The sequence below is a fragment of the Chrysoperla carnea genome, chromosome 4 (assembly GCF_905475395.1).
Source record: "Chrysoperla carnea chromosome 4, inChrCarn1.1, whole genome shotgun sequence".
Classification (NCBI taxonomy): domain Eukaryota; kingdom Metazoa; phylum Arthropoda; class Insecta; order Neuroptera; family Chrysopidae; genus Chrysoperla; species Chrysoperla carnea.
Genome location: NC_058340.1, coordinates 23,842,139 through 23,867,160, shown reverse-complemented (window position 1 = coordinate 23,867,160; position 25,022 = coordinate 23,842,139). Strand labels below are relative to the sequence as shown.

The 25,022-nt window shown below is 28.5% G+C and overlaps 1 protein-coding gene across 1 annotated transcript; it reads right to left on the bottom strand.

Moving 5' to 3' along the window:
• Positions 1-1,447: 1,447 nt before the first annotated feature.
• Positions 1,448-10,742, bottom strand: LOC123297564. The gene is made up of 8 exons (XM_044879280.1): positions 10,681-10,742; positions 8,560-9,273; positions 7,942-8,131; positions 7,646-7,867; positions 4,515-4,677; positions 3,605-3,757; positions 3,319-3,509; positions 1,448-1,733 (listed from the first exon to the last, which is right to left on the bottom strand). The coding sequence occupies exons 2-8, from the start codon at positions 9,210-9,212 to the stop codon at positions 1,470-1,472; spliced, it is 1,836 nt and encodes a 611-aa protein (XP_044735215.1). The 5' UTR covers positions 9,213-9,273; positions 10,681-10,742; the 3' UTR covers positions 1,448-1,469.
• Between the last annotated feature and the right edge of the window lie 14,280 nt (positions 10,743-25,022).

The window sequence follows — 25,022 nt, the reverse complement described above, 5'->3', positions numbered from 1 at the left end:
ACCATTAATATTACGGATTCTAAAGACTCATTGTCTTAAGAAGGGACTGAGATTGTTTATGTATATGCATATTTTGTGCCTATGTTTAAAATTGTGATCTTAAATCCAAACTCAGGTAAAATTTGTTTAAAAAAACAGACCTGTTAACATGGTTGTCAGTATAGCAAATATTTTAAAATTCAAAATAAATAGCTTAAATATTTGCTTGATTAAAAAAAATCTCTTTTGAAATTTTTCAAGATACATATTTTTTCTTTTATCAAAATGTGAGACTTTTTCTTCCGCGGTTTCTTTTTGGAATCTAAAATAAAATGAAAATTAAAATTCTGTTCAAAGCACAATAATAATTAATTAGACAACGATATCAATTATTGTTATGTTTAATTAAGAATATGGAATAAATTTTATAATTTTTTTAGTAAACATTAAGCTCGATTATAAATTTAACATAATTTGCAAATATTATTTGTTTTAGGGGATTTGGGGAGCTTTTGTTGTTGTTTTTTAAACACATGTATGTTCTTTTTTCCCTAAAATATTTTTTTAAATTTAAATAATTGTTTTTTTTTCTTAAATTAAAATAGTATGTCGGTTTTAGAGAACTTAACTTGTTGCACACGATGTTAAGCTATCGAAATTCGACGATTATGTCTACAATCAATGATGTTGAGCAGAATATGAGATACACAGTAACCTATTTACTATTCTAACGTCCTGTTTCATTAAATAGTAATTTTTTTAGCTATGCTAAAACGAAAATCTTTCTGGAAAAGATTTAACTGCATATTTTAAATTCTGCAAATCATAGATTATATTTAATTCAATTGGGAATGAAATGGTAGGAATATCTTTGATAATGGTACGAAAATTAAGCGAATAGTATACATTATGTTAAAAAATGTGTCGAGAATTTATAATTTGAAAACCTCACATTAATTGTTTTTTGTTAGGACGATCTGTTTTACAATAAAGTGCCACATTTTCGAGAACTTTTCCAAAAAAAAAACAAAAAACGAATGTGCTTTAGACCACACAACTGAAGTAAAACTTCTTTAGCTTCATCTTTTGGTAAATACATGTTACAAATCACTTTTCATAACAAGGTTGATCTCTTTCTATCTCATTAACTTATATCTCCCTCTCAACTTGATCACACTTTTCGTAACAATCTAAGCATACATTCTCCAGTTTACTTACTTACAACAAAATTTTGTAAATATACAATGAAGAAATTTTTCTACGATTCCATTCCCTACTGATTGATTAAAAACATTTGAACATAGTTTTTTTTAATAATAATTATAAATATAATATATAGCACACGATTATATCAAACAAATTCATTTGTTTAATAATAACGATTTGATGTTTTTTTTGTTTTTGTTTTTTTTTGTTTTTGTAATTTTAAAAAATAAAAAAATATATTAATTTAATTAATTACTTGATGATTGAAAACTATTGAATAAATTTCAAGAAGCTGATGTTGTATCCTCTTGTATATCATTTGTATCATCATCATTTTCTAATTTAGTGTTACTGTTACACATACGACACTTACAACACACAATACATGGTGCTGCTAATAATAATAAGGGGCTAGCTACTAATAATAATATACCAAAACCGGCAAATATACCGATCACTTGAGTACGATGCCATATAACTGATGCACGAGTATGTCCCAATTTATTTTTACATGGTCCTTTATCATAGTGCCGTAGTAAGAAATCATCCTGAAAAATTAAAAATAAATTTATTAAAAAAACTCGTGATGAGCAGTAAAACTCCATCGCTAGAGTCATATTTTCTCCTCATTAAATGCTTTTTATATTAGATACTTATTATAAAAAGATAATTTTGTTTTTTCATGTATCTGAAAATTAGTACAGTCGACAGGTAGTTTCAGATAAAAAAAAGGTCGGAAGTTGATGAGACTTCGGGATGATCTTCAGAAATGGTTAATTAATATTTTCTCAAGTTTTGTACCTCAAGGACTCTGTGCAAAAAGAGGAGGTGGAACTACAAAATGTACGACCTTCCTTTGGTTTTTTCTCTTATATCTTACGGCAAAAGCATCTCTACACTTTTTTGTAGAGCGTTAAATTCCTTAAAATTTTAATTATTTTACTATATTTGTATGTTAATTCGTTATCGAGATATGAAAACAAAGTCATTTTTCAAAATTCACTACAAAATATCCAAAAAAGAATAATTCCACTTTATTTCTTCTGTTATACCCGAATTATGATGAAATGTTGTTGTATTTATGATCCCTGGTTCCAATGATCAACTTTGAACGTGGAAATTCGAGTACTTTTTGTAGACGGTGTTTACGTCTAGTGGATCAGACCTGTGTTTTGAGTTGAAGCAGGTGAATTAAATGTAGTGAAAGCAAGATAAATTCGAGAGAAAGGTACTCGAATTTGTGCGAACACCAGGCTCTCTTGAAACGATAACTCAACGAATAACAGAAAAGATTCCTTCTTGAAAATTCAGGATTTATGATCAGCAAGCACTCTTTAGGCCTGGAATCAGACAGGTAATAAATATTACTACGAACGTAATATTGTAGGTATCTACTTAAGCTATTTACATTGACTTACTATAAATTACTATAATAATAGGTTTACTCTGCGTTAAAAAATTTACACAAAGCAAATATAGAAAAGGTGCCATACTTTTTTCATAATTATGTGACGATGAGTATACCTCGGTATCTACTGAACTCAGAGAGTATAGATATCTACCTACCTACTTATTAATTGGAATTGTGAAAATTATAGTAAGGAAGTCAATAATGTTATATTGTGTCCAAAGTCGATGATAGTAATCATAATTCGGGTATAACAGAAGAAATAAAGTGAAATTATGCATTTTTTTTACATTTTTTAGCGTATTTTGAATAATGACCTTGTTTTCGAAGCGAAAAAATTGTCGAAAATTTAACATGTCAAAATATTTGCATTCCCCCTTGCTCTTTTCTAACAAGGTCATCGAGGTCCAAAACTAGAGAAAAAGTTAACTAACCCACCACTGAACAAATTATTGAAATCAATCCCGCTTTTATAATATTGATCCGCCCGTTATACAGTCCTGTATTTCGAATTTTAGCTCATTTGAATTAAAAGGGGCAAATAGAGATTGCCTACTTACCAAGAACTATCAGAATTCAGATTTAAAAAATTTTTTAAATGAAATTAATTGATAAATAAAAACTGTACGATACTTTCTGTTATATTTCGTAAAAGATATCATTCATATATTTTTCATATGAGTAAGTTATTATCACTTTAGTTTTGGAAAAAATAGTATACTTACATCTAAACTTGTTAGACAGTACCAGCAAAAAACATGTTTACAACGTTTACACATCATTTGTGCGCAACCTTCATCTTTTTCAATTGGAACATTACACATTGGACAACATTTTATTAAGTCAGAATCAAATGGAATACCTAAATTTGTTTCAGTACCTAATAATCTAGCTTGTTCTTCGCATGATGCCGTACCTAATAAATAAGGAGTAAAAACAATGTTAAAAATGTTAAATCTAATCAATTCATTTTAGGTGACATTCTTATCCATATATTTATAAATAATTTACCATGCCAAGGTTGTTTGCAATTTGAGCAAAAATCGGTTGAACAAGTTGGGCAATGAACACTTTGTGGAGAACAGCGTTCATTTGGACATAATGTACATACTGTTTCACAACCAGCACGTGGACACCACGTTCGATTCTTATCAATATCCACTTCTGAAAACAAAAAATAATGATCGAAATTTAAAAAATATAAGATTAATTCCAAAGTATTCTTAGAATAAATATGCCGAATAAGCTACATTCCGAACATATTTCGAGATTAATAAAAGATGCTTTAAATATTGGCTCTTTGTATACTTTGTAATCACAAGGTATTGTTGAGTATAGAATGTAAATTTGACATTTACTACCATGATTTAATGTTGATTATTATACAGGTTGTCCCCAAAAAGACCTTTCCAACGGTCTATCACCCGAAATTTAGTTCAAAATAATCTTTTTTTAAACGGTTTTTGCTAAAATTAATATAAATAAATTGGTGTAGAACGTGAGAGTCGTAGAGATTAAACCTCCCAAATTTCGACGTCATTGAATTTGCATTCTAAACTGCTTTTAATGACTAAAATTTCAAAATTTCAAAAAATTATAATTAGACTAGCCAAGTCTTACCTTGAGAGTTGGGAGAGGATGTTAGTGCTTATGGTAAAGAATTGATATTAATTATGATTTTTATATAAACTAACTCGATATCAAATTTTTGTAAAATCGCGCAGGTCGTTTAAAATTGATTTGAAAAACAAAAAGAATTTAAACTTGCAATTTTAGGGACGTCTAACGCCTAAACGGAGCAACTTTCTAATGAAGTAAGTTTGGTTAATTCAATTTATATAACTAAGCGTGGTAAAGTGTTTTAAAGAACTTTAACAACACCGTGTGTTATGATTTATGACTATGTAATCAAAATTTTTACCTCTATTAAGTCTATATTTCTTATGTTTTTCGACTAGGTTTGGTTCAACAAATTTTTCAATTTCTTCTAATGTAATTACTCCCTGTGTAGGGCATTGGGCATCAGGGCACGATATGTCGTAAGCACCTTCAACAATTTCAAAATTTATATATGCTTGCATACACTGAAAAAAAAAGAATTTAATCATTAAAATGTATTGCAATCAGAACTCAAATATCTTCCATAAAAAGCAAAAACCACACAGTTAATCCATATAAATTTGAGACCATTATATTATAATTTTTGTTTACTACGGGAATGTGTAGATTGAATTAATTTAAATATTTTATTCATAAATTATTTCCAATCAGTTCAACTATATTACAACAAAATCATTAATAAATCTAAGATTATTATGTAAAATTTAAAAGAAAAAAAATATGGTCAACTTTTAAAATGCACAATAAATCGCCAACTTAAATAAAATTTATTACATTGTAGGTCACCGGCGTACGTTGCACTTTTATCAAAGTATGAATTGTAGGGTGTTTGGTGGTTACAGTTTACCTTCTTGTTGCGTTCACTTGTGTTTTTTTTTTATTAATTGAATGCCTACATTTTTTTAATTATCAATTGTTTAATTTATTTGATAATTTTATATAGAAGTATAATTTATAATTTTTATTTGGAAATAATTAATGTTTGCTGGTTTAGAAGGTTGTGATTATTACTTCCGCATATTAACAGTAGACGAGATAAGCGGAGTTTATACTTTTATGCCGGAATGTCAGACAAATTTTAGAAGTCGTATATCAAATTTTCGAATGAAACAAGTGAAAACAAACAATTGACTAAGTTAATTGTTGGAATACAATGTAAAGACAGTGTTGATTGCGTAATTGTTTGTTTTTTTGCGACATGTACCTAAGTATAAAAAGATTGTCACTCTTAGATAGCTACAACTGTGGTGCAACACACATAACTGATATTCCCATGTAATACATACTGTTTAAAGATCTAAACTAATTTGCGCCTCGCGGGTAAACAGTGATGTTTACGAAAAAATGTTTCAAACAAAAGTTGAATTTTTTTTTTATAAGGAATATTTTTTATATTTAAACTTTTGTTCTATTTCTAAGGATTCATAAGATGAGTCCTACGAACCCAAGATCCAATTGACCTATGTTGTTCATTTAAGACCTCGCCCTCACTTTTTCCGTTCTAAGCATTCTATAAAAATTTCAGCGTCAGATCTCTTTTCGTTTTTGAGTTATGGTGCTTATGGACATTCAGACGGGCAACCGGAAATGGACTAATTAGGTGATTTTATGAACACCTATACCAAAATTTTGTTTTTGTTTTTATACTTGATAAAAAAAACGAGGACGAAGCCGTTAAGTTTTTTGAAAAAAAAAGAAAAAAAACATTTTGGTTACTCAAAAACACTATATTTTCAAAGAAATTTAAGATCCTGTCCACCATTTATTTATTTAGATTATGTACACCAAATGTTATTAAATTAGGATACTTATTTTTTGAGTTATTGATGCATAAAAATTGCTAAATTCGGTTATTTTAACTTAATTTTACAAATGTCCTATTTCGTATGAATATCAATTTCTGACTCTTACAATGGAATTTTCTTTAAATAAAATAACATACAATAATATGAACCCAGATGAGAGTAAAATTCAATTACAACTTCATTTGAAAATATTACATTAACATTCCTAAGATAATAAAGATTACGGAAGAACATAAACAGATAATATGAGCTCATATTAGTGCGGTTTCTTAGCTCAAATACAACCGTATAATGTTTTGAGAAAGAAAGTACACGGAGTTTGACATGGTTGTACTTTTCGTATATTATCTAGGGGGAAAGTGCTATACAGGAATCATTAACTTAGAGTAAAATGATCTCTCGTTTTAAGCAAACCATTAAAGCCATCTAGTGTTATTATCGATAGATGGCTTCCATGTCATCAAATTAATCGTTGAACAAAGACAAATGGCGATATATAAGCTATTTTGGGTTTCGTAAAAAAATATTAATTTTACTGCTTATGATCTATGGTAAGACAAATTTCAACTCAAAATTTATTTTTTAGTGTTAATTTTCGCCGACTGGTTGTATAACTCTTGGCTTCTGTTGACTTTTAATAATATTATAACACATTTTGATTGGCGTATAATAAATTTTAAGGCCAGTTTTTATGACGATTTTCAAATGTCATTACGGGTAAAATGATCCCCTTTATACACGTTAAAATGATCCCTGTTTTGTGTGTAAAATTATAATAGGTAAAATGATCCCTCACCATGTGGCGGATCTTGAATGTTTTGATTTAGATGATTTTAATAGTGATTTTGGTTTTCATACTAATCTTTGATGCAATGTAAAAGAACAATTAATATTTTATGTGAACTGTTTACTAAAAAAACAATATGGAATCTTTTTACCCACGTATTCTTACAAAATCAGTAAAACGATCCCTTTTGAGAAATATTGAATAGTGCTAAAAATTTGAACAAATCAAAAGAAATTGGCATGCCATGATTGTAACACTTGAATAAAGAAGAAACCAAAAATATTTCGGCGTTCTACATATCTCAAGTAGTTTTGCTATAAATTACATTTTTTCTTAGGATGATCATTATAGGACACCTTCCCCCTCTATAATTAAGTGAAATCATTGTACGACAATATGATTTACTCAAAATTAACATTTTTAAGGATGTAAATATCACAGCGTACTTGTTTATAATGATAAGGTGATTAGGCTTTCTTTCATTCATTTATCATTCAAACTTTCACGTATCGCTAACTCTTCAATTTCTCTCTTGATCTTTGATTTCGGTTGGTTAGTAAGAAGGTTTTTTTCGTTATCAAAAACAAAATATTTTAAATATTGGATTATCTAAAAACTAGTAACATTTATCCGTGAATTATTAATGGTCGTGCGACCATAAGGAACCGTTCTATTACACAGACATTTTCAGAGAAAACACGCGCACATATTACGAGAATATATGAAAACGCTGTTGGTTTGTTGATAATGAAACGAAATACTTATTACATTATTGTTGTTCAAGTGAGAAAGAGGAAGATAGATAGATTAAAATATATAAATATTTATATTTACACTTACATGTTTACAAAAACTACAAGCGCATTGCTGCAATGTACACATATCCGCATGAGGCACTTCACTTAAACATAACTTGCATAAAACTGGATGTACAGGAACAAATGTTGCCGATGCAGTATTTAATGAATATCGTGAACCAGATGTCGCTAATGATAGTAATGATGAACACCGCGAACATAAACCATCCGATGTTCTATTACCTACACGTAAACGATTCGTAGCCTAGTCAAAAGAAGAAAAAAAAACATTAAAATTTGTATGCACAAATGTTCAGTTAAAAATTAAAGTTTACTTACCGGTATTGGTTCCGCAAGTAACGTTGCTTTGGAAGAGGCCGTTGATAAAGTAATTGCAGTCTCACATTTTCGAAGTCCCCCGGGTAAATTATCAGTAACAATAGTTGCAGTTTTAGCGTAACTATCAGAGCTTAGACCTGTTAAACTAGTTGTACTGCCAGACGTAGTTCTTCTATTTTTTACAAACGATCTAAAAGAAATTTAGATATTAGCAACATTCGTAACAAGAGACACATTAGGCCCAACCTGCACTGATACACCAAATTTTCGGGCTGAAAATGATTTTGTCTAAATTGTTATACAAGAACATTACACTAGTTTACAAAATTTTTATTTTTATTTGTTGCCGCGAATTTTATGGTTGTTGGTTGCTTATGCCATGTAATTTCAAATATACCCTCAGCAATTTTTGTGCAGCCCAAATAGGGTACTTTCGGTAGAGAAAAATAAATTATGAAAGATAAAAATTGAAATTTGTGTAGAAATATACTTAAATATTCTGATTTTGTGTCTTAACATTATTGTTTTATTATATTAAAGTTAAAAGTCGTAATTTTTAATATGTATATCACGTTTTTTGCTGTATCAGTGAATTGTTGAACTTTAAATAATAATTACCTTAAACCTGGCATAATAAAATCAATACCCCGAGATCGAGCAGTCTTTTTCTTAACTGGAAGTGGAGAATGTGCTGGTGATGTGCCCCCAACAGATGTAATAGTAATCTGTGGGGGCTGTTGTTTTTGGTGGTTTAATAATAATGATGGGGGTGGTGGTCGTTGTGTCTGTTTATTTTGTGTCTGCTTTTGAATCTGTATACCGTTTGTTTTGTGCGATGGTGTATTGTTTGTTGTGGTGGGTAATAATGGTTGACTTTGTGCTGTCGGTGATAATAATATTCCAGTATCCGCCACGGTGGTTGATGTGATTGACCCGTATGGACCCACCGTGGGGCCACTTTTTGCTGGTGATACTCCACTACAACTTTGACCCCCGTACCAGGAGCGTGTTACTTTACGTCGATAATCACGTGCTGTGTTGTTACCACTGATATTTGGTAATATGGGTGATGTATCTGGTGCCCAAGAAACACACTTTGATTGTCGTATTTCTCGTTTATTTTCTGTTAAATTATTTGGTGTTGTGTTACGACGTTTATTGTACAATAGGCATTTGTAACTTTGACGTAATAAATGATGTTCGTCACTATTAGTATTTTGTGATGATGCCACTGATGATGTGTACATCCATTGGCTGATATTGCGTGTCATTTTGATTTTTGATTTTAGTTACTTCAGTCAATTGTATAAAATTTAGCAAGTGATTGTTATCCTAGAAAAAATAAAATAAAAACCATTAATCCATATAAAATAACTCCACTCAAGAGACCAAACTTGTTCTTTGTATGTTCATTAAAAGGCACCAGCGCACCCATTATGACTGAATGAAGTGAAATTATAACGTATTTCGACTACAATGTAGTCCTTATCAGAATGAATAAGCTAAACGTAATTTTCTTGTAGTTCAGTTTCCAGAAAGATACGTTAGTTGTTACTTAATTATTGATTAAGTAAGAATTATAATATTAGCTATTAGTACTTGGTATTTGAATTTTGATTCAAAAATCAAAAATCGAATGTTTTTAACAACTGAGTGAATAGTTTTTGAGATAGCACTCTAAAGTACTGCTTTACGACCTCTCCACGAAATCGATTTTAGTCTATATATAAGAAAAATAACTTATCCCATTGTCTAAGTAATTCGACTTTTGTATTTTTGGGCCAAAATTACTAAAGAAAATGATTTTTATCCAAATCTTAGTCCAAATTTGTTTCTCAAGAGTGTACACCCAAAGAATATAAGATAGAAGAAAAGGTCACGTATATAGGCACGAATGCTATATGGTCTTTGTGTCCTGTAAATAATACTGTATTTACAACAGAATCAATAAATGTTATTACGATATTATTACACAGAGCGCAGTGGCTAAGTGGACGCGTTTTGGGCTCATAGCCCGGAGATCCTTACATCGAAAGTACGCTCTGCCAACTGAATTTTTTTTAAACAAAATTATGGAGGTGAAGAGCATCTATGACTGGACGCAACCACAGGAGGTGTTGAAACTCGTATTCTTTTTTTTAACATTGCCAGTAATGGAGGCCTTCTCTTTTATCTTATACTCTTTGTATACACCCTTTAAAAAAAATTATTGTTTTGGAGGTGATTTAGACCCAAAAAAAAAAAAAAATCGGGTCCATTTAACGACTGGGTGAGCAGCTTTAGCTTTATGGAAATATTCCAAAAAAGACTAATCTAATATTTAAATAAGCTGAATTCTTAGGTTTTTTGTTCCCAAACCAAACAAAGACACGTTTAGCTACTTGATTTTTTGACTGAAAGATAAGCTTTTAAATAAATGGAAATTGCTCCGGGATATTACCCCTTGTATGCAATTTTAGTTTAGTTCGGCATTTCAGAAACTATTTGTTCAATTGCCAAAGGAACTAATTGGCAGTTATTTAAAATAGTTGACATTCTTTTAGTAGGCTTTATTGCCTTGATTTCTTTTCTTTGGACCAGCGCTTGGAGTAAAAACATAGTAATTGCGAGATAGTAGAGGAAGATAAGTTTACAAATAAAATATTTTATTTTAAACACTATCTAGTTTATCAAAGAAAATTTCTCATAGAGTAACTAACAAAAAAAAAAAAATTTTACTGATGAGAATATAATGCTTACCATTTTGAGAAATATAAACGAAAATGAGTTTTATCTCGTATCCAAATCTGAAACAAATATAATTTAAATTAGTAATTTATCTGAAAATATCTTGAAATTTTTTGTAATAAATTTTAGTAGTAATATCAAATATTGGCCAAGGAGGGCAAAATATTAAAAATTGGCTTCATATGTGGCGATACGTTCATTTGAGCAGAAAAGTCTATAAAAAACTTTTTATTTTTCTCTGGAAGAACGATATGCTATTTATTAAAATTGAACAAATAGCAAAGTTAAAATAATTTTAATATTTTAAAAATTTAATTTTTTTAACACAGGCAGACATGGGAATATTATAAGGATTCCTTTTTTCATTTTTGATGACGGAACCGTAATAAAAAAGAAGGTAATGTTCATGTACATCTAAAGACAATAAGGAAATTAGATAAAATGTTGAATGTTCTTTGCGTGATAATAGCATAAATTTATTATTTCTGAAAATACACATATCAACAACATCAATCTATTGATGCGTGATATTACCTCGTGATAATATATCGATGCATATTACGTTATATACAGAGTGGTTTAAAAGATTGGCACAGCGCTCTACAATGAATACTTAAATTTTTTTTTCTATAGTAAACAACTTAATTATCCAATGTTTCATACTTATAATCCTTTAATTTCGTAAGCAAATTTCACTAAAATTGAGTACTTCTTTTTCAAAATTTTTGAACAAAACAAATTCAAAATTACAATTTAGGGTCTCCTCCTAGCACTCAAACGGAGTAACTTTGCGCTGGGGTATAAATTAAACTAAATGGACTCACTCGGAGCTTTATTGAGGTGTACTATTCGTGGGTGGTAGCCGGGTTGTCTCAAGTTTAGAGACACTATCTGTATATGAATAAATTAAAAATTGTGTGTCATGTTGACATAACAATTGAATAAATGAAGGTCGATGCATGTACGTACGTGTACAGATATAATTTTAATGACAAACATACATACATAATATTTATAAATGTTACATAATTATAATTTTCAATTTATATTTTCCTAATACGCTATAATCAAATTTTGTGTATATAACAATATTCAATACATTGGTAATGTGATTTATTCTATGCATATATTCATGTTTATAAGCGATCGCTATTCGTTATAATATGCGAGTACAAATTTATTCTAAAGAATTGAAGCTACCTCATTAAAATAAACATTGATAAAAAAGGGAATGGAATATTGTTAAACATAGTAAAATAAATAAATAATGAAGAGTATTAATTTTCGAGTATTCGACCAAAGATTATAAGTTTATTACATAAATAGATAAATAGATAGGAAACTCTTCTAAACATGAAATGTTGTCCAAAAAGCTTCCTGGCGTAAGGCACTTAAAGTGAACTATTTAAAAAAAAAGAGGTGGAAATTAGGTATTATTTCTTTAATTTTTAAGTTTATAATAATTTTTAATTATTATTTTTTAAAATTTTTTGTACTTGTCTTCTAAAAAAATAAAGTGAGGTTTTTTAAATAAAAAAACAAGTATTAATAAAATAATAATTTATTGCAATATTTAAATATTATTAACATATTTAAAATTATTATTTACTAGTTTGGTGTAAGTTAAATGGAATGTCTAAGCATTTTTGTTTGTTAATAGCCAATAATAATCATAAATAAACACGACCTTAAGGTAATTAACACGATTTAAAAGACCTAAACACTAAAATAAACTCAGCACATAACATAAAAAAAGCAGACACGACCAAAACTAAATTACACTAAGTAATCAGCAGTTAGAATAAAACATGATTAAAATGGCCTAGACACTTCGACCGAAACCGAAACTATTTTGGACATGTTGAAAATCTATTGTTTACTGAAATTTTGTTTATTTTTTACACTAATGCAGATAGTTAGCACGTGTTAAATGAAATAAAAACGTATGTATGTAAAACAACAATTATATTTAATTTAATTAAAAATTACTATGCACGAGAAATAACACATAAACTCACAACACAATCAAGTGGGATCGATCGGCAAACTCAGCTGATGATGGCGGGTGATCCAAAACTTACCGCAATCGAAACTTCGATCGGTCACTAGTTATATCATTGAACAAGGTGTAGGTGCAGAGCAAAGCCAGGATAATTTTGATTTTTTCCTCAAACAAAGGGACCCGGGCAACTTGGTAGAGGTTTCAAAGAGGTTATACATTGGATTCAAACATTTTTAATTAGAGTGTATTTACAATACAATATGTTAACTTATTATTTTTTATGCGCAAAAAAATTGGTTGTATAATTAATTTATATTTTGTCTCGTGTTCAACATGTGATATCAACAATAATTTATTTTATCAACTGAAGTTATGATTCGTTGAATAGATTTGCTTGAGGCTTTTTAATATTTAAAAACAAAAGTCAAGTAACATTAAAATGATAATTATGTGGGTGTGCCAAATCATAAGAAAATAATCAAAACATGGATTTTTTTTGATAAGACGATTTTTAACATGATTCGGTCATGGAAGAACGGAGAATTTTAGTGTAGTGTTTGTTTATGAGGTTATCCAGCTCATCCAGCGTTACCATACATTTCTTTAAAATTCAGTTTTTGGGAAAATTATGGTGAAAGATGTTCTGCACCAAATTTGACCTTTATTTTCAAGGTCGTTTAAAAATTAACTCATGTTCCTAACTGAAAGAGGAACTATTTAAATAAGAATGTTGTCCTAATAAAAAACTAATAACTTTTATAAATACTTTTTCCAAAACTTAATAAATTCAGAAGGAAAATAGTACAAAATCTGCCCTTATTGTGCATTTTAAAAAACAATAAAGTACCCAACAATATTAGATAAAAAATGTCTTTCTGTGAAAAGTTTTCTAACCAACCCGAAAATGTTCTTTGGATCATTCTTCATCAAAAGCTTCCACTGCCACAAAATTTTTTATTTAGTCATATACTAAAATTATAATTTATTCGCAGCTTTGACCACCCTAGCTCGAAAATTATTGGTTAAAAACTTTTGTGGACGTGAGAGTTTTTGATCTAAATATTGCAGGGACCTTTGAAAGTCTGTTTATTTTTAACAAAATCTACTGTTGCAGATCAGAGTTATAAGCATTTACATTATTTAATCAACCCTTTAACATGTGAAGAGGGACTCTTTTCGCCCAAAAGATACAATTCTACAGACACAGAAACAGATGTGAGAGTGATTCTATAAGGAATGGTTCCATTTTTTATGAAAATCCTAAAGATGAGAATAAATTTGGGAATTTTGACAAGCGATTGTGAGCCTAAACATTGCATCAAGTTTAATTCTAGTAACTTTTTCTGGGCTATAAAATTTATTGATACTTCCGCTATTTAAACCAGTATTTTGATACTTGAAAAACGAACATAAAAACGACATAAATTTTGTGTGTGTAAGAGCGAGTGTATGACCAGGGATCAAAATTTACATTTTTTTTTAAAGCCCTTTTTCAAAATATATTAATGGTAATTGTTTCTCTTTATAGCACTTATATTATTATACACTGTGTATTTTTTGAGAGTTTAAACAGATAGCTAACGATAAAAATTGACGATCCGTGGTACAACAGGTTGTCTAGCTGATTCGGGAAGTAAAATTTAAGGACATTTAAAAAATTTCCAAGAATGAAAATATTGTTTTTTAATTTTATTTTAAATTTACACTTATAAAGACACCATGTATATGTTTACAGAGTGCAAAGACTGTTTATAGTTCATAATTTGCAGTAAGTGTAGATTCATGACCCGATAAAGGAGATTTCGATGCTTCAAAATGTTAATAGATTCAGATTAAAAGAAAACGACAAATCTCACATGGGTTCGTTTTTTAGTACAAAAATACACATTTTCAAGGATTAAAATTTATAATTAAGGACATTTCCAGATTTTTAAGGACGCTAGACATCTAGTTTGTATACTTGCAAAGTCTGCCGAAACACTTGATAATACATCAAATACATTGTATCCGTGGCAGTTCACTTTACCCTACATATATGAGCAGTAATGAAGAAAATAAATAAAATTATTTTTAAATAAAATAAACTCGTTTTAACGACTAAAAGATGATAAAAAGAATATTTTACAATCAATAAAATTTTGTTATTTTATTAATCTGTAAAATAATATAAAATCTCGTGATATTTGACAATAATAAATATTATGGGTACTTATAAATAATGTTTTTATTGAAATTTAAAATAGGTTAATTGTTTTATTAAAAACAAATTGTAATGCAGATATAATTACACAGAATCTAGGATTTTTGATTGGATTTTTGAAATCTGGTGGAATATGTTGTTTGAACTACTGTTTATAAAAATGTCAATGATAAGGGTGGTGTGCTCTTCCTCCAATATGGATCAAACGGGGCAACATAAACATTAGTCTATTTCGCTTGAAGTTAAAAACTATGCTTGAAATACAAAAGTTTAAAACATAATCGTAGCTGATATCATTTAACGGGTTTTCGTTGTTGATATAAAATTGCATTAAAATTAGCTGAGTTATAATAACTGACACAAAATTGAATCATTTCGGATTTAAGCCGAATCAAATGATTCGGTTTAGGTTTTCAAAAAAATGATTTGTACAAAAGTTTTACATATAAATAACACATTTTTTATACCATAGCCCAGGAAAAAATAAAAGTTTTTCTACTTAAAAAATCCAAGTGAAGCTTTTTCACCGGGATTATCTTAATTAAAATGCAAGAAATGATCTATGAAAAGTCTATTGAAATGTGTGCGCAATTTTCAAGGTAAAAGGTCGTGAAAATAGGTTTTGTAAAATATCTCGTAAACTATTAAGTTTGTTGCAGTTTTAGCTCTCACAAAATTTGTTATCGAGTTAATTTTGCACAAAAAAGATTCTTTAAAAAATTTCCGTAGAAGCAATAGTTTTCGAAATATTTAACTGAGTAAAGTAAGAGTAAGTTCCATACTTTTACCACACGAAAAATATCAAAAATATTTTATAAATCAAAAAAATTATAAAACATAAAAAAAAATGAACATTTTTTTTTAAATATTAAAAATATTTTTTTTAATATTTAATTTTTTTAATATTTTTGTTGATATTTTTTTCAGCCAAATATCTGGAGAACTATTGCTTGTACGGGTATTTTATACAGAACCTTTTTTTATGTAAAATTAACTCACGAACATATTTTATAATAACTAAAACTGCAGTAAACTTGATGTTTTTTTTGCGCACATGATCAATGGACTTTTCATAGGTCATTTCTTACATTCAAATAAAGATAATCCCCTAGTAAAAACAGTTCCAAATTTTAAGGAAAAATTATTTCAGAACAAGATACGCCATGTATGGAGTTTCACTTGATCGCCGTGCTGAATTATTATGATTTTCCTCATTTTTTTAACTACATAGTTTATTTGTAAAACCCCAACTTTTATTGACTTCAAAATATTGTGTATTATTTTTTTTTGTTCAATGATTAGTACTAGTTTTATAATACCATGTATATATGAAATATATCTGAGTATACTAAGTTTAGTCCCGAATTTGTGACGCTTAAAAATATTTACGCTACAAACAAAATTTTGGTAAAGGGGTTCATAAAATCACCTTATTAGTCCATTTTAGGCTGCTTTGCCGGCCTGTCAACACGATAGTTCCAAACCAAAAAAGATATCAAGCTTTTTATAGCGCGCTCAGGAATAAAAAGTGAGGTCGAGTTCGATAATGAGCAATATAGGTCAAGTGGGTCTTGGGTCCGCAGGACCCATTAAAATGTAAAAAATTTTCCCAAGTTTAAATGTAAAAAATGTTCCTTATAAAAAAAATAAACAACTTTTGTTTGAAACTTTTTTTTGTAAACATCACTGTTTACTTGGAGAGCACAAATTTTATAATATGTATTATATGAGAATATCAGTTATATGTGTGTGACATGTATGGTATGTATGTATGTTTGGCTATCTTTTTTTACTTATATGAGGTAAAAAAAAACACTGTGTTTACATGGTATTTCAACAATTAACTCAATTGTTTGTTTTCATTTGTTTTTTAATTAAATTATAATTTTTATTGTAATTCAAGTATTAATATAACGTCACTGGTTACCTTGTTTATATATTAAAAAAAAAAAAACGTATAAATATGAATTAATTTGCGTCACATAGGTAAAAATTTATCATTTTAAACCAGTGTCAGTCAAGTTTCACAAAAAAAAAAAAAAAAAATAATAATAAAATTGTTTTTTAATCAGTGGCGTTTCAGGGTTTTAAATAACTCCAGCGTCCTAAATGAATTTGATAAAATAATATTGAACTGAACATATTAACAAAATAAGTAAAAAAAAGTTTAATTCAGCTTTTCACTGAAAGATTTTGGAAAGCAGAAAATAAATAATTTGATTTCAAAAAATGATATCCAATTTAGATAATTTTGAAGAAAAATGTAAATAGTTCCCTTTAGCAAGAATAAACTAAACTGATTCAGGTCTCGGATACTTTTCAACATTTAAAAGTTTAAGCTTCTTGTTAAAAGAAGATTTTTTCTTCAAAATTTAAAAAAAAAAAATATTTGTTGAACTTTTTGGTTTAGAATTTAGCTTAGTTACAACATTAAAACTAAAGAAAGCTCCATGATATTGCTTACGACCCTCCTTCCCAAACACTGCTTAACAACTTGGCACATTTACACCGCTTCTGATTCTCACCCACAAGACGCCGCACCTAAAAATATTTATAGCATATACGTATGCTATAAACAGTTATATGTATACAGGTTGTTTTCTAAAACATTTCCAGCAGAGAATCAATGTTAAACAAGTGAAATTTATAAAATGTAAGAAAAACCATCGACAAAGTTTTCGTGTACGGAATTCTAAACTCGCACTTGAAACAAATCTAAAAACACTCTCCGTTAATTTACTTTTTCCTTAAAGTCTTTTCCAAACTGACCCGATTTTAAAGATTATCGCCAATTTTTTAGTTTTTTCGGGTACAGAGCTCTAAACTCATACTTGAAACATAGCTAAGAACACTCTCCATTAAATTACCTTTCAAACGAAACAAAAAAAAATCATTTCGGTTTTGAACGTTATGCGTCATTTGCCTAACGCTATTCGCCTAAAAAGGACGGAATTGTGGAAAGACAATTCATGGGTTTTACACCACGATATTGCACCACCCCATACTGCACTCATAATTCGTGATCATTTCGTCAAAACTCAACCCATATCGTTCCGCAACCACCGTATTCACCTGATCTGGCGCCGTGCGACTTATGACTGTTCAGTAAGCTCAAAAGACCGATCTGGGGACACCGTTTTGAAACGATAGAGGAAATTCAAGCCACAGCGAAGATGGAACTAAAGGCAATCCCGGAAAGTGACTACAACCGGTGTTTCAAAGATTGGAAAATCCATTGAAGGGGATGAAATTGATTTGGAAGAATAAATAAAGAATTTTCAAAATAAATACAATGTCACTTTATTTTTTGGGCACAGTAGCAAAATAATTCAAAATATTAATATTCGCGCTTTATCATGCTGCGAAACAAAGAGGGTAGACGGTCCCTTTTTTAGAGATCAATAATTCACTTATTACGTTTCCTATGCTTTCCGACATAAAAAAAAGCTCTAGTAAATAAATGATTTAGAATCACTATGTAATATTGTCAATTCATGGCAGTGATTTAGTATGGAATATATTTTTTTCAATTCACGTTGTAAATTACATTTTATTTATAATAAATGTTTATACAAACATTTCACAGATTTCATCAAAATTACTTTAAGTAAGAAAAAACATTCAATAATTTATTTACTTTATATGTTAAAATGTAATAATTGATTATACAAATATTAATAAAAATTTATTGTACATAAAGATGTTAAAAATGGCGTTTTGCCAATAATAATAATAAAAAAAAATTTTTGAATATATTTAATTTTATTCAAGGCTCTCCAGACATTAGATAAAATATCTAAAACTCGTTAGGCATCGTTAATGGTTTTTGTAAACATTACGTAAAAGTTCATTAACCGTTTTGAGTGTAAAATTTCGTCCAAAAATACGTTTTAATATTTTGGGCTCAAAATCTTCAATCGTAGATATACCAAGTGGCAGTAAATATTACCAACGAATAGTTCCCTACGAATTTATAAGTCCAAGAGAATAACTTTTAAAACAAAAATTTGATTTCATATAACGATAATATATTTTATTAGGTTGAATGCGTTATGGGATCTCAGATCTGAAGCAATTTTTTCATAAAATGCATTCTGGTAATCCACATATGACGCAGGTCACTGAACATGTTCTATAGCCGAAAATTTCTGCCCTGTCATAATGAACTTTGGTATCCGATAATTCTTTGATAATTGAAACTTCAAATCTGTTATAAAGGACAAAATCGTTTCATTTTCAAAAGAGGCTAGGACAGGGGCAGCAACCTTTTGAGTCGGAAGAGCCAGAAGAGAAATAGAATTTTTCTATATTTTAGGCGTTTTTTTTCTAGGCGTTATCTAACGCCATTTTATAAAAAATAAAAAATAAGCGTTGTCTAAAATCGTATCGTGCTCATTAGAAAACTAGTAGAATCTATTGTTCAAAAATTTTTATAATCCCCTGTCGCTTTGTTCTGAGGATTGAAATGGTGAGAAATTCAAATACCGTGGTATTATTTAAAGTGTCGTGGTATTTATTTCAATAACTATCTTCCAATTATCTTTCGAATACGCAAAGCTTTACTTTATACTCAGTTTTCACTTTTTTTTTTTTTTTAAATAAATTAAATAATATTTGCGTGTAGACGTGGAACTAAACAGCCGCAGGTTGCCGACCCATAGGCTAGAGGAAAAGACAAACTGAATTTTTCAAATAATGCAAATAAGAGTAAATAGCGAAAAACTGTAAGTTACTATTTTTCCTGTTGCTAAGTATAAATCATAAGGACACACATGTGCATATATAAATATCGAATAATTTGAGTTGTTAATAATAAGTATTATGGCCTTAAAAAATGCACATAACTTATGTTATTAATAAGTAAGGAAATTTTTATATTTAATATCACATGAAAACTGAATAATTGTTATTAAATGTTCATGTCTATTATCAAGTACTAATTTTCATGGTCTATGAGTTATATTAAGAATACTAGGTAATACATTTAAAATATTTTTGAAGTATATATGTACTTTACAAAACGGTTAAAATAGCGGATATATTACTCAAAAAGGTTACTGAACTAACTACTAGTCTATAAACCAATAATGTCCTAATGTTTTAATACTAATATTAAAAAATTTTAATATGCAACTATAACTGCATTTTAATTTTTTTATTATTAAAATTAATTTGCATATTGTATAACGGTTACTTACGCTGTGATTCCACGAGTCAATTATCTGCTTTTCTATTTTTAAAGTGTTGATTGAAAATGAGTATCTACCTGCCATAAAGATTCAAATTTATTTGCATGTAATTCAAAACTTGTATGTGCTTTATACATTGACGTTAGAGTAATATAGACTGAGTGTCAAACATTGTAGATTCGTAAGAAAAAATGTAAAGTGATACGTGATAAGTATATTTTTAAGTCAAAAAGAGAAAAAGTTCAATGAAATCACGATGTTTTATGTAAAACATTTTGTGATATGAAAATTTAACATTCAATGTATGCTTTTTTTGATAAATGCACATATTTTATTTTGATCAATGTATTTTTCTTTAAAAAAAATATCCCTAGCTGACCTAAGCAATTACCTCAGTTGTTGGCATGTTTCTCACTGTACGGAAAGATAGGAGATGTTTAGCCTATATAAAAGTAGAAAGTCAATGGTTTTACAGCACCTCTTTTAACTCTGACCCATTACAATTTTTGAAATAATACAACACTCGAATATTATTTGAAATGTTATGCATACCGGCATTTTTACATGTCAAAATATCACGAGAAACATGCATCAATTTAACACGAAAATTCATCGCAAGTGAAACGATTTTAAATAGCAAGAAAAACAATTTTGTGAAAATATTACTAATTCAAGCCTATATTAAGGACGTACGAGCACCAATGCAATTTTAAATAAAAAGCTTAATTTTTTTTCTATATGAAGTCGGACTAAGTTTAAATCAATTCTGAAAATTTTGAGGGGGGGTTATCCGATTATTTAAATTAATAAATGACTTCAAAAGTAGGCATATTTAACCTTGTGTTTACGGTAAAACTGTAGATGGATAATATGTTTTCATAGATTTCTCCAAAACTAGTCGGTGGAAATTAAAAAAAAAAACTAATTCAATTAAAGTTAAAATCTTAATAAATTATTGAAAACGAAAAAAAACCAGTTGTGCCCGACTAATTAAGGATATGTAATAAAGAGTGAGGACGTCTTGCGCAAATTAGTCCTGGTCTTGCAGAAATAGGTCTTGGTCTTGTAGAGTTTGATCTTGAAGTGATACTATATTGACTTTGGCCTTGAAAAATTTGACCACGACTGTAAGACCGAGACTAATTTTGCTTTAACTCAGTTACAAAAAACCGTTTTTTTTAGCGAAGTCGGATAAAAACCCACATTGACTTTATTTCCATTCTTGTCTTGTGCAAGTAAATTTGGAGTACGAAATGCGAAATCAGCTATTTATAGCACGGAACCAACCGAAAAGACTACGTTACTTTCTCAAATTCAGTACAGAAAATAGTTTACTAAAATGTTATTGTGAATGAAAAAATAATAAAAATGTTATCATAATATATTGAACAATTATGGATTAGAAAAAAATCAAAGGTCACATAATATATATAGAAAAATATGCAAAATAAACAAATTTTTCCAATTTTTTTAATATAGTTTTAATTATTATTAATAATTATGCCAATATGTGATTTGACACAAATTAATTATAAATTTAAATCAATTTAAATTAGGTTATTTAATTTTTGTTCAAAAAACACATAAATTTTAATAATTAAAATATAAAATTAATGAATCGTTAGTGTAATAAGTAATTAATTAAATATAAATAAAATCACTCAATGTGAGATTAATATCAAACCCCAGGAGTGCAACAGAAGAAGAACGTGACTGATGTTCTATCCATTTTGTCAATTTTAGATCGAGTTCAACAAATTTGGGAATTTTCGGCGTCTTGGCTAAAAAATGTGTTTATTTTTTAATTAATTAAAAATTAAAAAATTAATTTATTTGTATTCGCATCGTGCGTGAGTTTTATTGGAGGCATTTCCATGATAACGATACACTACTTTAATTGTAGAATTGTGGAATGGATCCGTGCATATATAATTGTATGGATTGCATTTATGACTTACACTGAAAATTTAATATTATTATCTCTAAATTTAAATAAATAATTATGATAATTTACATTTGAAAAATAATATTTGTGCAATTTGATTTCTTGTTTTCACAATTTTTAATGCATTAAGTTTAATTAATTAGTGCTTTTCAATACTTTTAATTTAACATTTTCTATAACATTAACATGTAAAGAATTGCAAATTAGTCATAACAGCCTCCTTTAACGCCAAAATTAATTTTCACTGGAAGCGCTGGCTTCGATTTTATTGTCCCTAACATGACTACGCACACAACGAATAACATATACTATTAATTTCGAACATTTCTACTTAGCCACTAAAATAATTTAGAAATTATTTCGTTGGCGTAATTACCATTCAAACTTCCAAATTCTCAGAAACCGACACTGTCCCTCGAACAAAATCTACTAAAAGTTTATTATTTTCTCAAGCCTGAGAGACAATCTTATTTTTTCAAAAAATAAATTAAAAAATTATTTACACAATTTTTCCCTAGTGTTTTATATTAGGACTAGAGTGATACCCACCCGCTTCGCTGGATTTAAAAGTAAAGATTGATAAAGATTGCTCCCGTTTATCCCTTTTCTATAACACTCGAAATAATGGTGGGGATTGTTTTATACAGGTAAAAAATATTATTTTTTTAAATGTATAATAGTAATTATTCATTGAGTATATCAAAGAACATGGCCTTGAAATATTTTATATTGACTATTTTTACAAAAATCTGTAATTTACGGTAAATTCAAATGTCAAATTAAATTAAATTATTTTATTTTTTTTAAATATATCTTTATAAATTCTAGTTCATGTGTTATTCTGATATATCAGCAATATTGCTTTACAGTTTCATTAAAAACCATTCGTTAGTTTAAGCGTGAAAGCGTAACAAACAAACAAACATGCTTACTTTCGCCTTTAATATATAGAGATTCTGTCCAATGTAAAAAAAATGCATATTTTATTTTGGGTATATTATCTAAAATCGTTGAAGTATTGATAAAATAACGTACTGATTAAATTATTATTATTTCAAGCTTATGTTTTTCAAGGATTGTTGTTTGGTGGAAATAGATAATAAAAAAAACACGCACATATTTATACACATAAAACATTTAATAATATTCAATTATTGCTATGAATAATGTTTTTCAAGTGATTTCTTTATAATATTTATTTTATGTATATTACAGGATGTCCAAGTAAAAATAAGCAAAATTTATTTACATATATTAATAACTGGCAGTCTTATTTGTTTATTTGATTGAAAAGATTGCTTATCCACAGAGATAGCTAGATAAATTCCTACTATGATTCAATGTGATTGTAAGAACTTTTGCTAGTGGATTAGAGTACTGACCATAATATTAATAAATTTTGATATTTGCAACGAAATTGTTGTAAATCTGATTTAAGGATAATTTTTGTAAGCTAAAATATTAAATTCTAATTGTTTTGCTGTAAAATTCGATATACTGCGAACGTGACAAAATTGGAGAACGTTATATAACACTAAAGCCCATTTCTTTTCTTGTTGAACTCAAAAAAATTTTTAAATTTACTTTTTTATTTTTGTTTTTAAAATTTAATCAGTAAACATATTTGTATATCAGTAAGCAAATCAAAACATCTTTTTCCTCAGAGCACCCTGTTCTCTACGTATACTGTAATGTTACTTCTCCACCTATTTTTAATAAGACTTGTTCAAAGTTCAATTTTATTGCACAGAAAATTATAATAATGAATAGTTATTATTATTTTTATACTATGTATATATGAAATATATCAAAGTATACTAAGTTTAGTCCCAAGTTTGTGATGTTTAAAAATATTGATGCTACGAACATAAATTATGTTCATAAAATCACCTAATTAGTCCAATTTTCGATTGTCTGTTTGTCTGTCCGTCTAACAACACGATAACTGAAAAACGAAAAAAAAATATCAAGCTCAAATTTTTACAGCGTGCTCAAGACGTAAAAAGTCAGGTTGAGTTCGTAAATGAGCAACATAGGTCACTGGAAGCGCGGGAATCGATTTGATTGTCCTTACCACAATTACGAACCCAACGAATAAGCTGAAAAAATACGGTTTGTACGTTTGTACATTAGACAGATTCGATGCTATAAAATCTGTGGTTAATTTTAACAATAAGAGAGTATAAACCCGTGGAAAAACCATTTGGATATGTTAACTTCTCAGCCCATGATATACCTTTTTTATATAGAAATATCATTTTTGTCTTTTTATTTTAAGACTAAATTCTTTATTTTATCTTAAGACACCTTTTCATCGACAAAGATAATAAAAATTTAATTAGAGAAAAGAAAGTCCTTTGGGATATGTCAATGAGCAGCCCCTATTTATATTGTATTTATATGTTTTATAAGGCTTTACTCATACCTTTATACACCCTCTAAAATGGCTCGGAAAGTTAATAACTTGTCAGGTAATACACTGTGTTAAATTAAAAGATGTACGAGCGCCAAGGCAATTTTGGATAAAATGCTTTATTTTTTTTTTATGAAGTTGGTCTAAGTCTAAATCAATTCTGAAAGTTTTAAGGGGGGCTGCCCGATTATTTAAATAAATAAAATGACTTCAAGTAAGAATAAAATTTTTCGTTATCTGGTGTAATTTTCAAAATATCGAAAATTGTAAATTTTGTTTAATTATACCAAGCCAGATATCGAAAAATTTTATGGTTATTTTTTGTCCAATCATGAAATTATAACAAAATCATCATCAAAGTTGAAAATAAGGTGCAAATAATTTCAACTCTAAGTCTAAAATTGCCTTGGTGCTCGTACTCCTTAAGCAAAAGCGTTTGAGTAGTTTCCATTTTATAATGTTCGATAATATTTATATGTTTTATAATAACCGATAGTCATATTCTTAAAATATATAGAGTTCGAAAGAAGAAAACAAAATTGTGTCTTTATAGAACAATCTAGAATGGTTTCTTCCACTTAATTCAAAATATAATTTTTCTATGT

What these genes read in the sequence shown, in the direction of transcription:
- LOC123297564 (XM_044879280.1), bottom strand. Translation starts at nt 9,212, where the DNA reads ATGACACGCAATATCAGCCAATGGATGTACACATCATCAGTGGCATCA. An exon ending in GAAATATAGACTTAATAGAG is followed by an intron (nt 3,758 to 4,514) that starts GTAAAAATTTTG and finishes TTTTGTTTTCAG; the next exon opens with AAGTGGATATTGATAAGAAT. An exon ending in ACTGTCTAACAAGTTTAGAT is followed by an intron (nt 1,734 to 3,318) that starts GTAAGTATACTA and finishes TTAATTTTTCAG; the next exon opens with GATGATTTCTTACTACGGCA.